The 15,013-nt window shown below is 43.4% G+C and overlaps 1 protein-coding gene across 1 annotated transcript in view; it reads left to right on the forward strand.

Moving 5' to 3' along the window:
* Positions 1-220: 220 nt before the first annotated feature.
* NUDT3 (nudix hydrolase 3) overlaps positions 221-15,013 on the forward strand; it is a 61,659-nt gene continuing 46,866 nt past the window's right edge. Inside the window, exon 1 of the mRNA XM_040337803.1 lies at positions 221-384. Within this exon, the coding sequence (XP_040193737.1) occupies positions 289-384 (96 nt within the window). The 5' untranslated portion in view covers positions 221-288. The remainder of the gene's footprint in view (positions 385-15,013) is intronic.

Genomic DNA, 15,013 nt, shown 5'->3' on the forward strand with positions numbered 1-15,013 from the left:
ATGGCAGGGAGAAATACTAGTAGATAACCAAGAATCAAGTAATCACATATAAACGACAACAGCAGAGCGGAGACAAAAGATATTCAATGTATTCAGGAGACAGGAGGATTCGGAAGGGCTGTGTGGGCCGACCCCTGTACAGGAGCGGAAATAATCCCAGCGGCGACCAATGGCGATGCAGCTCCTCTGCCCACTGACAGGGCTCTAGCCCCGCCCACCCATGTGGCCAGTCACCTGATCGTGACGTCAGCACAGGTCCTTTAGCCCGTTCGGATCCGGAGACTACCGATGAAGCAGAAGAACAACCAGACCCGGACGTATGACCGGGATGGGTACAAGAAGCGGGCGGCGTGCGTGTGCTTCCGGGACGGGGCCGAGGATGAAGTGTGTATATTGGAGTCTTTTGTCTGCGCTTGTGGGTGGGCTGTTTATCAACATGGCACGGTGTAAACAATGGGAGAGCGCTAGGTGCGGAGGGGCGGCTTTGCAGGCCATTGTGTGTCAGCAGGCATAGGCCAGTGTCTTGTATCTCTATGGAGTTGTGTGTAACATGAGTACAGATGTGCTGTGTACAATGGGGGGAGATGTGCGCCTTGCGGTAATGTCCAGCCTGCCAGAAAGGGGGCGCTCTTCAGTGTTTGCATTCAGGATGGCAGATTTCTGGCTCACTCATAGTGTCCAGATCTCTACTAACTTTCCCAATGAGATCACATTCCATATTACAACCAGATCTCAGCTGCTGGCTCAGCGCATCTCCACCAAAGTCATTGTTTTTGGGCTTCTTTTATATTTGTCGTTGGAGGGGGGGCAGTGTTTGCGGCATAACCACGTTGTGCCGTTTCTTACGTGTCGTGCGTCATGGCAAAATCCCTGCTTTCGGGCTTGGCAGGAGGTACTGTGAATGGGGCTGCGGTTGTAGCGCAGACTTTTAGGGGCCTAAAGCCGCCTCGTTGCCTTCTGAAAAGCAATCCACTGCAGATTGCTCTTCACAGACTAAGGAGCCCTTAGGCTTCAGTCACACGGGCGTCCAAGTCAGTTGGGACGCAGAAGCTGCATGGACACAGCCGCTGCTCCCATTACTGTCTGTGTTCAGGACAGTGCACGGGCATTAGCTATGGTACACCCATGTGAACAAGGCCTTGGGGCTCATTCAAACCTGTGGCAGCCTCTACTGCACCTCTGTAAAGCAATCTGCAATGGCTAGATTTTCAGAGCACAGTAGATTAGAGACTGCCAGGCATTCAGGAGACACTACTGCCACCTCTTTAACCACTTGCCTACAGGGCACTTTCACCCCCTTCCTGCCTAAGCCATTTTTCAGCTTTCAGCGCTGTCACACTTTGAATGACAATTGCGCGGTCATGCAACACTGTACCCAAATGACCTTTTTAGAATCCCCCCCCCCTCCCCCACAAATAGAGCTTTCTTTTGGTGGTATTTGATCACCTCTGTAGTTTTTCTTGCGCTATAAACAAAAGAAGGAGGGACGCATGGGACACTTTTGACACATTTTTGGGACCATTCACATTTATACAGCGATCCCTGCTATAAAGATGCACTGATTACTGTATAAATGTGACTGTCATGGAAGGAGGGTGATCAAGGGGTTAATGTATTCCCTAGGGAGTGATTCTTACTGTGGGGGGAGGGGAGTGACTGGGGGAGGTGACCGATCGTTGTCCCTATGTACAAGGGACACACCATCGGTGCCCTCTCCCTGACAGGGCGCGGATTTACACACAGATCCACGGTCCTGCTCAGTTACTGGGCAATTGCGGGTGCACTAGGCCGCAGTGACGCGGCGGGCGTGCCCCCTAGTGGCTTAAAAAGGCGCAATGTCATATGACGTCCAAAGAGAACAATAAGGTCTGCCTCCCGCCGTCTAAAGTTCCGCTATGATACATTGTGAGCAGGCAGTTATTTTCAAAGGAAAAAAACCATAAGCCACACATCATGAAGCAGGCCCATGTGCATGAATTGAGCTGAATGGCAGCCTCAGCCAGACCACACCCCCCAATGTGTTTCACTCTGCCCCTTAGAGCTTAAAGTGGAGGTTCACCCTTTAAAAAAAATTCTGACATCACACGGAGTCGCGCCATCCTACCGACAGAATGCCAGTGTTTTTTGTTTTTTTTTCTCAGCACATACCTCTTAATCCCGATTTTCACCTCACGGCAATCCCGCGGGAGTGGGCGTTCCCAAGCACTGCCTGTGATTGACAGGCTTCCGAACGGCGCATACTGCGCGTCACAGGTTACCGACAGAACCCGAACGTCGGTGCGCAGGCGCCGTATAGAGCCGCACCGACGTTCAGGGTTTTTTCGGCAACCTGTATAGCGCAGTATGCGCCGTTCGGAAGCCTGTCAATCACAGGCAGTGCTTGATGGCGCCCACCTTCCAAGCCAAGTCGCCAGGACACTATTTCTAGTCGCCATGGCGACCTGGCGACCGGGATTTGTCGAGCCCTGGACTAGCCCCTGCACCTGCACAGGAGTGACATCATCCCACACTGGCCAATAAAGATGGCCAAAACTCGGCACACAGGAGAAGACCCCAGGGAGGGAGCATTCTTTAAAGCATAACTCCCCCCCCCCCCAAAAAAATACCTGGATTAGACGGGTATCTGCACCCCCCTGAAAGGTGCCAAATGTGACACCGGAGGGGGGGGATACAGAAGTTTCACCCCCCACACTATTTTTGGATTTTTTTTTTCTTATTTTTTTTTTTTTTTTTCATTTCAGGGAGTGGGTACCTAGTTTTGACAGGTACCAGCTCTCACTTAGCTCTAAGTGGATATTTGGCCTCCTCTCCCTCACATGCAACCTCCTGTGAGCCAGAATGAAGTCACAGCCAGCTTGCCACACTCAAGACCAGCGAAGAACCTGCCTGGGTGCCGACGGCACTGGGTCCCTGGACTGGTCAGTACCAGTTTATAGTAAGCCAGCAGTTACAGTATTTGTAGCTGCTAACTTTAAAGGGTCACTAAAGGAATTTTTTTTTTTTAGCTAAATAGCTTCCTTTACCTTACTGCAGTCCTGGTTTCATGTCCTTATTTTTCGTTTTTGCTTTGAAGTAGCTGTAATTCTGCTGTGATCTCCACACTTCCTGGTTGTCTGTTTCCTTATAACCACAGTACTGGGAGCTTTTCACTGTGGTCTAAGCTGTCATTACTGTGTGTCTAAAACTCCTCAACCAATCAGATTAATTTTAAAAACAAAACACTGCCCTGGATTTGTTTGTTTGTTTTTGTTCTGTGCGTCTTCCCGACGCACCTCTCACCCGGAACTTCATGTATATACCCTTTAAAACCGAAAGTGAAACTAGAGGCACATTATATGATTGAATTTAATCTATTTTTAATCATTTTTAAAAGGAATCAGTTAACTTTTATGTCTCTATACCCTCTAAACAGTCATTTCAGCAAAAAAATTTTTTTCCTTTAGTGACCCTTTAAATGTTTCTACAAACAGCTGGGCTTCCTTCCATTTTTTTTTTTAAGTAGATTTTAGAGTGGAGCATTGGATGCTGATGAGCTGACATGGTCTGCCATTGTCTGAAGCATCATGCACAAATCTTTGTCCTATAATATAGTTTGCATTGATGGACAGCAACTGTGTATTTAGCTGTTTACCTGGCTTTGTGATTTATGGTAATTGTTATAATATTTGAATATATTCACTTATTGTAAAGTGTTCTGTGTAAGATATCGGCAATGGCCTTGGAGTGTATTGTATGGAAGGAAGAAGTTTGCTAGTTCTCCTTTTTTATTTTTTTTTAATTTTTTTTATATATCTTGGTTTTGTGCTGCGATGCATACCATCTCGGTGCTGGGTGTCATGTAATCTATGGCACTTCATATCCCTAATCCATGTATTGTATTTCTGAGATGCACAATATACTTTCCATATGTACGCTTTTCACACATAGAGTGTAGATATGCAAGTTTTGTTACTAGTGTCTGTTTCCTAACAGACCGACACGAGTAACAAAACTTGCATAATTACACTTAAATGTTGGAATAATTGCTTTAATGTAAAACTCCTTGCATTACATAGGTGAGCTCTAACACCCACCTGCCGCACATATACGTCCATGCCGCAAGGCGTGCTCCCAGCACAGAGACCGGGATCTGACCGAGAGCCCTTAGGCTGGGTTCAAACTACTACACTACTTTCATCCTACTTTGCTCTGTGTTCAATGTTTCCCTATGAGAGCGTCTTGTAGCGTCCTACACAAGTCGGTCCGACTTTGAAAATGCTCCCTGTACTACTTTTGGTCCTACATTGATCCTACTTCAGGCCCATTGAATATCATTGAAGTCGGACCAAAGTAGTATCCTGTTCATGAAAGTAGGATGGATGTAGGACCAATGTAGCAGAGCAAAGTAGGATGAAAGTAATGTAGTAGTGTGAACCCAGCCTAAGGCCTGCTCTAACTATAAGGACCTGGAACCGCCGATTCTGGCTCACCTGATCGCTGCGATAGCCTCTGATTGGCCCCGTGTTTTCTGTCTCTGTGAATGGACAAGACAGTTGCCTAGTTTCATTCTCTGTCCTTGCAAAGATAGGGAATAAAAAGAAGAATTGGAAAAAAAAAAAAAAATATATATATATATATATATATATATATATATATATATATATATATATATATATATATATATATATATATATATATATATATATATATATATATATATATATATATATATATATAATACCTAGATCAAGGTCTGAATCGGTGCCAGGGTAATGCTTCGTACACATGATCCGATTATCGTACGACGTATCGTTCACGTTTTGTTGCATAAAACTAATATTGAATACAACGGTGCAAAATGTGCTCTACAAAATAAGATTTTTGGAATACGATTCTGGATAAACCTTCCATTGTGCGTAACTATGTGTCTGAAATTATGTCAAATACATGTGAGCCCTGTGTCCTTCAGGTTTATTTTCGTGTTTCCGATCATGCGTGGTGTTCTGACTTGTGTAGGGCCAAAACAACTAATCAATCGACAACTAATCGATTATGAAATTAATCTATTACAATTTTCATAATCGATTAATCGGCTAGAAACATAATGGTGTTAAAAAAACTAAAATTAGCCCTTTATAGTACAAAAAAGCAAATCACTACTGTAAATATTACTTTCACTGTCCCACAGTAAAAAAATGAACCCCTTACAGTAGCGATTATTTGCTCTTTTTGTACTTATTTTTGTTTTTTTAACCCCATTATGTTACTAAACATCTCGGGCCTGGGGTCACACCTCTGTTTTTTTGGTGCTATTTGCAGAAACACACTACAGTTCATTTACATGTTTTCCTGTGGGACACGTTCACATCCATGATTATTTTTTTTTGGCTGCTGCGTATTTGGAAGGGGCGGACTTTTTAACGCAAAACAGTGCTATTTTTTTTTTCCAATATACTTCAATGGAGAAGCTGCAGAAAAGCACGTAATGCGTTTTTGCGGCAATTTGTGTTTTGTAATCTTCCCAACAACAAATTGGCCCAAAAAAAAATGTAAAAATGCATTTTTTTTTTTAAGGCTATTATCTGATTAATCTAAACAATAATCGGCCAACTAATCGATTCTGAAAATAATCGTTAGTTTCAGCCCTCGTCGTGTGTGTGTGTATGTATGTGTGTTTTTTTTTTTTTTTTTTGTGGACGCATACTGTACTGATTAAATGATTGTCGTACGATGGGCTATCGTCCAAGCAAAGTTTTCATGTTAGTCCCTTTGGATTTTGTTGGACAGACTGTCGTGATCGGCTGTCGAAAGCTGTGTGAAAGCTTGCATCATCGAACGATCTATCCGAAATATATTTTTATCATCCGATATTCTGATCGTGTGTACGAGGCATTTAGTGTTTGACTTTTTTTCGGACAGGGTTTTTTTTTTGTCATATTAGTGACAGTCAGTGTCAATAATAATAAAAAAAAAAAGCAAAATTCGCGCTATTGATTCTGGCCTGTACTATGGGTACAAACAACAACTTGTATACACATATGTGGTATCTGCGATCGTCCGGAAGAGGGAAAAAATATTTTGGGTTCTCTGGTGGTAGAGTATGGTAGTAGCAAGAAATATACAGTAAAAAAAAAAATAATCAATAACATTTTTTACTATTTAGGGCCAGTTTTCCTTTGATAATAACAAAAAAATCTGGTGATATCCATTACCATTTAACACCAACTGAAAGCCCAATTTATTTATTTTTTTACACAGTTACTAAGCTGCAGAAAGTGTCAGTGAACTAGAGGTGGCTGATCAGCATGCTTGCAGTCCATTAAGAACTACAAGTCCATATGCCAGGGTGGCAGACAGGGCTTGCAGTTTATTCATTCACAGATTGCTGTGCAGAAGTAGGCCCGCAGAGCTGCCCTGATTTTAAGACCCCTTTCACACTGAGTCAGATTTTAGTGCCTGTAAAGCGCCTGAAAACTGCCTCCCATTCATTGCAATGGGTGCTTTCACACTGGGGCGGTGCGTTAGCAGGACATTGGGGAAAAGTCCTGCAAGAAGGGTTTAAGCAGTTCAAAGTTTACCAAGTTGAATGCTTTGTGTGCACAGGATCATCTCCATCACTAATAACTTGTGCATCTTCATTAGATTATGCGACATGTAGGAACAACAAATGAGTTGTTCGTGATGGGAGATTTCCTGTGCTGGGAGTTCTGGGGATTTCTGGTATCTGTGGTGATCTATGGTGAATGAGTTCAGGGAGAAGATTTCCCCAGCTTGCTGTCACTAGAGGCGGCTGCAAGAGTGGGAACATGTTGCATGTTCCACCCTAAAAAGAGCTGAGACATGTAACACAGGGGTTGACAAATTTGCTTGGAATCTAGAAGTCAGCTAAAAAAGTTAGGAGCCAGAAAACGCACCCCGTCCCGACGAGCTTGCGCGCAAAAGCGAGCACATACGTGAGCAGCGCCCGCATATGTAAATGGTGTTCAAACCACACATGTGAGGTATCGCTGCGATTGGTAGAGCGAGAGCAATAATTCTAGCCCTAGACCTCCTCTGTAACTCAAAACATGCAAACTGTAGTTTTTTTTTTAAACGTCGCCTATGAAGATTTTAAAGGGTAAAAGTTTGTCGGCATTCCACGAGCGGACGCAATTTTGAAACGTGACATGTTGGGTATGAATTTACTCGGCGTAACATTATCTTTCATAATAGTAAAAAAAATGGGGATAACTTTACTGTTTTCTTATTTTTTGGGGAAAAAATTACACTTTTTTAATTAAAAAGTGCGCTTGTAAGACCGCTACGCAAATACGGCGTGACAGAAAGTATTGCAACGATCGCCATTTTATTCTCTAGGGTGTTAGGATAAAAAATATATATAATGTTTGGGGGTTCTAATTAGAGGAAAGAAGATGGCAGTGAAATTGTGAAAAATTACATTAGAATTGCTGTTTAACTTGTAATGCTTAACTTGTAATACCAACGGCCACCACCAGACGGCGCCAGCTCACATCTGGTGGTAATAACTTGTAATACCAACGGCTCACCACGAGATGGCACCAGCTCACAAGCCACAAGCCTTCCAAGCCAAGTCGCCAGGACACTATTTCTAGTCGCCCTGGCGACCGGGATTTGTCGAGCCCTGCTTTAAATGTAGACCAGCACCATTCACAACATTCATACCCAGCAATAAACACATCTAGAGTCATCCCTGCAGCAGATGAGTCTGTATTGCAATGGGACACGATTGTCAGATTTTTGGGGCCCCGTCAGCTCTCGCAACATCTCTACTCCCCAATGAGGGTACCTCTGCGGCTGCCTGGTATCTCACCCACCTAAACCTCTGCTATTGGCTAGGAGGATTGCATCCGGAGGTTCAGCTGACAACTATGTTTGCAATTTTCCTCTTGCCGCTTTTGCATCAGCACCACTTATCGACGCTGTGCATGCACTCTCACCTCTCCAGCTGACCCCCATGCCCTCACCATTGCACGTGGCCCACATCTTACCACCTCTCCCACATGCTCCAATATCACTCATAGCTCTCCAGCCATGCATATATTTTTTTAAATCTTCCAGATAGTGTACCGTAAAGGTTTCTTGATCCCTCGGCACACCTAGGCCTCTGCTTTAGCTCTGACTTGGAGTTAGGACACCATATAACCTGTTCATGATTTATTCAAGTACATTTTTCTGTTCCTGAGTCTTGGATGAATCCTGACAGAAATACAATAATTTCTATAGCAACCACAATGCAGTAAATGTGTTTATTTTGTAGCACAGCTTATTGGATTTGAATACAATCTAGTATGATCAGAAACTCGTAAGCTAAAAAAAATCTGCCCTCCGATTGGTGATAGCCCACAGCTTTGACTGTTGTAACCTTGCATGATCACTTTACTTGCCCAAGAGTGCACCCAGAGGGTTCTAGAGAACATTACAACATGCTGCTTTTTTGGTTGCAGGAAAGAAATTTGCACCATGGATGGGCGAGCTAAGGGCTAGTTCACACCATAGAAACGCAGTCCGAATGACTCCCGAATGCTTTTCTGCTTGCCCGTTTTTGATGCAGTCCAGTTCAACCCCTCCCATGTGTGTTCCAATGTTTATTTTTTATTTTTATTTTTTTGGTGCATTTTTGATGCGTATTACCGCTTTCCAGTACAGTCCATTGCAGAAAAAATGCAGCATGTTCTACTTTTATTTTTTTAAGACCCCTTTCACATGTAACCATCCCTTGTAATAGTTATATGAGAGGTACTCTTTATGGAGATATTGTGGGTCTATAAGACCCCAAACCCTTCCTCTGCACTTCAAAGTATTCAAAACGTCAAGATCTACATTTTTGAATACTTTTGTTTTTAAAACTGGCGCCTTGAAGATACCAGTAATCCAGGAAGTGATGTAATGACTTTGTTTGGGTCTTCGGGCCAGCTGATGTATGTGCCGGGTGGTTGCTCGGGCCTCCCGGTGGCATGGCAGATCCCGGGTGAGTGGTGGGAGGGGGTGTAATGTCCCCTGCCGCTGCTTGTAATAACAGCCGAGCAGCTGCTGAGCCACATCAGTTATTACAATAAAGCTGCGTACGCTAAGGAACAATACCGTGGTGATCGCCCCCGGTAAAACCCCTTGAAGCAATATTGGTCAATTTTTTTTTTTTTTTACCGATACTTCTAAAAAAGTGAATATCGGATTGCTGCCCCTGTACCCCCCAGAGATGTGGAATGGAGCAAGGCTGTCAACCATCGTGTGATGGTAATTTCCTCTTTAGATTGCCCTGTTTGGCCTGGTGGTGTTCTTTTATCCCCAAAAAATGGCTATGCAGATATTTTAAAGTGGTTGTACAACCACTTTTACCTACAGGTGTAAGCCTATTTTAAGGCTTACCTGTAGGTGCTAGAAATGTCTCCTAAACCGCCACGGTTTAGGAGATATTTAGAATAAAGCCGCTCGCCAATGTGTACGGCGTATGCGCACTTTAGAAAGGGCAGATTGTGCCGTTTCTAAAGCAGTCACACCGTGACTGCCGGCTCCTGCACGAATGTGCGGGAGTAAGGTCACGCGACTCCGGCCAGTCACAGAGCCAGAGTTTGCGGCCCGGGAATGGACGCTCGCTGCCAGTGGGGACAGCGGTGACATCGCAGGCTTCGGTTTCAGGTAAATGACACATAAGGACTACTATGAAAAGCATAGTAGCCCATTATGCTTTACCGTTGCAGGGAAATAAAAAGGAAGTAAAACCCATCAGGGTTTACTTCCTCTTTAGGGTACCATTAGTTCAGAATCTGTGTTTGGCAAGTACAATAAATATGACAAGAAAAGGAACAGCTATAATCACTACTGTTTCTGTCCGCAATATGCCAGGGAAGTTTATTGGTCAGAGTTTTAGTATACAGCTGTGTGAAAAAGTAAGTACCGCTGTACAAATTGACTCAACATATTTTTACAGGTAAACATTTGCTTTTTATTTCAACAGTACTTACACATAAAGATGGTCTTCTTGGGGTGGGGGGGGCCCACAAGTATAATATAAATTATTCATCATAATTATCAGTAGGTGTAATTGTGTACTGTGAGAGGAAAAAAAAGGGTACGGTATGTTCTTTGCCTCAGAAGATGGTAGTGTCCCCCTTTGTAGCCTTAATTTATTCAGATTGGGGTTTTACATAACTGACCACCAATCACTGACAATTTTTGACCACTTCTTCACGCAAAATTCCTTCCATTGCAAGATATTTGCAAGTTTCCTTGCATTAACTGCCCATTTCAAATATGGCCCCCCCCCCCCACTCTTTCATTACTCGCACCATGCTTGAAGTGACTAGCCATATTAGTACTGCTAGGACCTTGAAGAAGGGGACATACCCCAAAAGCTTGTCCTAGAAAAATTGTATGTTGGTGCAAATAAAAAGTATCATGGACAGTACTCAATTTGTTTCTATTACTCACATTTTTATATAATGAAGAATTCAAGGTTGAATTGATGACTGCCAGCTGTCTCAGCCCAAAGTAACCTCAAACCATAACATTTCCACTATCATGCTATTAGTATGAGTTTCTTCTTGAAACGGTGCCTTTTGGTTTGTGCCAAATGGGTCTAATGTCACTGTGGCCAAACAATTCTATCTGTGATTTATCAGTTCACAGCACATTGTTCCAGAAGCTCTGATCTTTGCCAGTGCGAAACAGTAGTCTTGTTCTGTTTTCTTGGCAGCACAGGCTTTTTTCTGACACTCCTCCTATAGAGGCTAAATTGTGCAATCTCTTTATTGTAGATGCACACACTTTGTCACCAACTGCTAACTGAACTTACCTCAGTTACCTGGAGATCCCTTGATTAAATTTTGCGGTTCTTAGAGATTGTTGGGCAGAGCAAATTCATCCCAGCTGTTGGGCTGAATTTGCTGTACAAGGCAGTCCTGGACAAATTAGCAGTTTTGACTTCTATGCCAATTGTAGATTATTTTTACTTATTCTGGAATGATATGGTGGAATAATCTTGCAACTTCTTTAAAGGGGTTGTAAATAGGGTTGTCCCGATACCACTTTTTTAGGACCGAGTACAAGTACCGATACTTTTTTTCAAGTAGTCGCCGATACCGAATACCGATACTTTTTTTAAATGTGTCCCCATATGCAGCCATGTCCCCCCCATATGCAGCCATGTCCCCCACATATGCAGCCATGTCCCTCTAGCCATGTCCCTCATATATGCAGCAATGTCCCTCTAGCCATGTCCCTCACATATGCAGCCATGTCCCTCTGGCTATGTCCCTCACATATGCAGCAATGTCCCTCTAGCCATGTCCCTCACATATGCAGCCATGTCCCTCACATATGCAGCAATGTCCCTCACATATGCAGCAATGTCCCTCTAGCCATGTCCCTCACATATGCAGCAATGTCCCTCTAGCCATGTCCCTCGATGCGGCGGCACGATGCGGCAGGAGCGGCGGGGGGGGGGGGGGGGGGGGGAAGTATTCTATTTAGGTATCGGGGGTATTTGCGCGAGTACGAGTACTCCCGCAAAACCTCGGTATCGGTCCCGATACCGATACTGGTATCGGTATCTGGACAACCCTAGAACAACGGTAAAAAATGTTTTCCCTAAATAGCTTATTTTACCTTAGTGCAGTCCTCCTTCACTTACCTCATGCTTCGATTTTGCTTTTAAATGTTCTTATTTCTTCTGAGAAATCCTCACTTCCTGTTCTTCTGTCTGTAACTACACACAGTAATGCAAGGCTTTCTCCCTGGTGTGGAGAAATCCTCTTGAGGGGGAAGGGGGCGAGCGGGAGTGTCAGGACCCCCACTAACACACAGCTCCTTTCTCTATCTGCAAACTAGAGTGTCCTGACTTGCCTGCTCGCTCCCCTCCCCCTCAAGAGGCTTTCTCCACACCAGGGAGAAAGCCTTGCATTACTGCGTGTAGTTACAGACAGAAGAACAGGAAGTGAGGATTTCTCAGAAGAAATAAGGACATTAAAAAGCAAAATCGAAGGATGAGGTAAGTGAAGGAGGACTGTACTAAAGCTATTTAGGGGGGAAAAATGACCTTTACAACCCCTTTAACCACTTGCCGCCCGCCAATGACAGATTGACGTCGGCAAAGTGGTTGTAGAATCCTGTAATATGACGTCCTCAGGATTCTATGCCGCTGCGCGCCCCCGGGGGCACGCATCGCGGCGATCGTTGTTGCGGGGTGTCAGTCTGACACCCTGCAACACCGATCTCGGTAAAGAGTCTCTCACGGAGACTCTTTACCACGTGATCAGCCGTGTCGAATCACGGCTGATCACGATGTAAACAGGAAGAGCCGTTGATGGCTCTTCCTCACTCGCGTTTGACAGACGCGAGTAGAGGAGAGACGATCGGTGGCTCTCCTGACGGGGGGGTTCGCGCTGATTGTTTATCAGCGCAGCCCCCCCTCGGATCGCCACATGGACCACCAGGGATGCCCACCCTGGACCACCAGGAAAGGGCAGATGAAAAAAAAAAAGCTGAAAAAAAAAAAAAAGGCATTTAAAAAAAAAAGATGCCAATCAGTGCCCACAAATGGGCACTGATTGACAACATAGGTAAATCAGTGTCGCCCCAGTGTCCATCAGTGCCACCCCACATTGTCATCAGTGCCACTCTACAGTGTCCATCAGTGCCACCCCACAGTGCCCATCCACGCCCAGTGCCCACCTATCAGTGCCCATCTGTGCCGCCCATGTGTGCCCATCTGTGCCGCCCATGTGTGCCCATCTGTGCTGCCCATGTGTGCCCATCTGTGCCGCCCATGTGTGCCCATGTGTGCCCATCTGTGCCGCCCATGTGTGCCGCCCATGTGTGCCCATCAGTGCCGCATGCAAGCGCCGCCAATCAGTGCCACCTCATCGATGTCCATCAGTGCCATCTCATCGGTGCCCATCAGTGCCGCCATATCAGTGCCCGTAATTGAAAGAGAAAACGTACTTATTTACAAAAAAATTAACAGAAAAAAATAAAAACGTATTTTTTTTTCAAAATTTTCAGTCTTTTTTTAGTTGTTGCGCAAAAAAAAAAAATCGCAGAGGTGATCAAATACCACCAAAAGAAAGCTCTATTTGTGGGGAAAAAAAGGACGCCAATTTTGTTTGGGTACAGTGTAGCATGACCGCGCAATTGCCATTCAAAGTGCGACAGTGCTGAAAATTGGCTTGGGCGGGAAGGTGTATACGTGCCCTGTATGGAAGTGGTTAAAATCCATAGGCACCCACAGCCTTTTTTCTGAGGGCCCTAAAGATGTTTTTTTTCATTTTGGCATGATTGGCATGAGGCTTGTTTGGTTTTAGGTTCAAACCCACCTTACCCTTTGCAACCAGGAAGCTGTCCATCTAGACCACCAATCATAAATGGCGTAGGCATTCAATGTCATATACATACACCTTGTAAACTAGGATTTGAGCATGCTTGAGCTCATCCCTGGTTAATAGGAAAGAACACCGAACCCTAGATAGCTGAGGTTTAAATAACAACATTTCTACCTGCATACTCCTTTAAAAAGATTATATTCATTGACACCTGATTGTAACTTTATTGGTTTGAATTGGTGGTAAATTTAGGGGTGTACTTTCTTTTCCACATCACAATTTGTCAATTTAGGTTGAGAGAGATTACTCCATGTAACTTGGTGTGCAATTTGTTCATGCATGTTAAATTTCTGTAGGCACTTTGAAGATCTAAGGCTGTTAAAATATGTTAAGTCATGGGTTGGACTTGATGGATTTGTCGTTTTTTTTTTTTTTTTTTTCAACCTCACCTACTATGTAACAATTTCCATTGGGTGTACATTTTATGGCATGACTGTAATGTGTAAATCTAGAAAAGTTAAGTTTCGGTAGCTTTTTGTTTGCTAAAAAAAAGTGGCCCTTGCTTACAAGTGTTGATGCAATGCATAGAAACTGACTTTCTATAACAAATTGGTCAGAGAAGCAGGACATGGGTAGCCTGATACTTGCTAGAAGATGTTGAGATAATTGTAGAAAATGCCTTCATTATGTCAACAGAGAACAGCTAAAGTGCAAAGACAGAAGCTCATATGTGTGGAATAATAATCGCAAAGCAAACCATGCAGACAATTATGCATTAGGATCCAGACAGACCCGCCATTACCGTCTGCATGTTAATTTGCTGTTCTTGAGTTATCTGACTCTTTTGAAAAGGCTGTATAAATTGGATTGTCGTTTTCTAATTTGCCTTTAGTGATGAATCGTATTTCTGTTGGAGACAGACTAATGGAGACATTGAGGTTTATTTACTAAAGGCAAATATGTTGTGCACTTTAAGTGCATTTGCTCTAGATTTGAGGGGAAGTTCTGCTGATTTGTCATCCAATCATGTACAAGCAAAAATGCTGTTTTATTTTTGTTTTTTGTTTTTTGTTTTCCTTGCATGTGAAGTTTTATGTCATTTACCAAGCTCTGGTACAACTGCACTTGAAGTGCACAGTATATTTTCCATTAGTATATCAACCCTACTGGGTACAATAGGATCTCTGCGTAGAGGTTAGTCATAGTATGTAAAGGCAGAATGCAACTGATTATCCATAACACAACTTCTCTTCAGACGTACCCAAAAGGGTAAAAACCTTTCATGACTGGTTGAATATTGTTGTTGTGTGTGTTTTTTTTTTTTTTTTTTTTTTTTTTTAAATTATAAAGCTTCATTAAAGATTATCGCTTGGAACGGCGTTCAGAAATGCTGAATAGGCATTCAAGGTTAACTTGCTAATTGCTTTCAAATGTGTAGGTATGATGTTGAAAGATGCACGTTAGGCCATTACTGGACCCCATCAAGGGCTTGGCTATTCAGGAGTGCTGAACGTGACTGAAATTTATATCCCACAAGCAATAATCCAGACTTGCATTATTTGAATGCAATATAATGGAAACATTATTGTTTGAATGTATTTTTCAATAAAGCTTTGAAACTTTTCATAAACATTGTTATTAAAATGTATCTTTATTTTGTGTTGTCTTTGAAAGCAGTTTTGGCTTCACACCTTTGG

The sequence above is a fragment of the Rana temporaria genome, chromosome 2, assembly GCF_905171775.1.
Source record: "Rana temporaria chromosome 2, aRanTem1.1, whole genome shotgun sequence".
Classification (NCBI taxonomy): domain Eukaryota; kingdom Metazoa; phylum Chordata; class Amphibia; order Anura; family Ranidae; genus Rana; species Rana temporaria.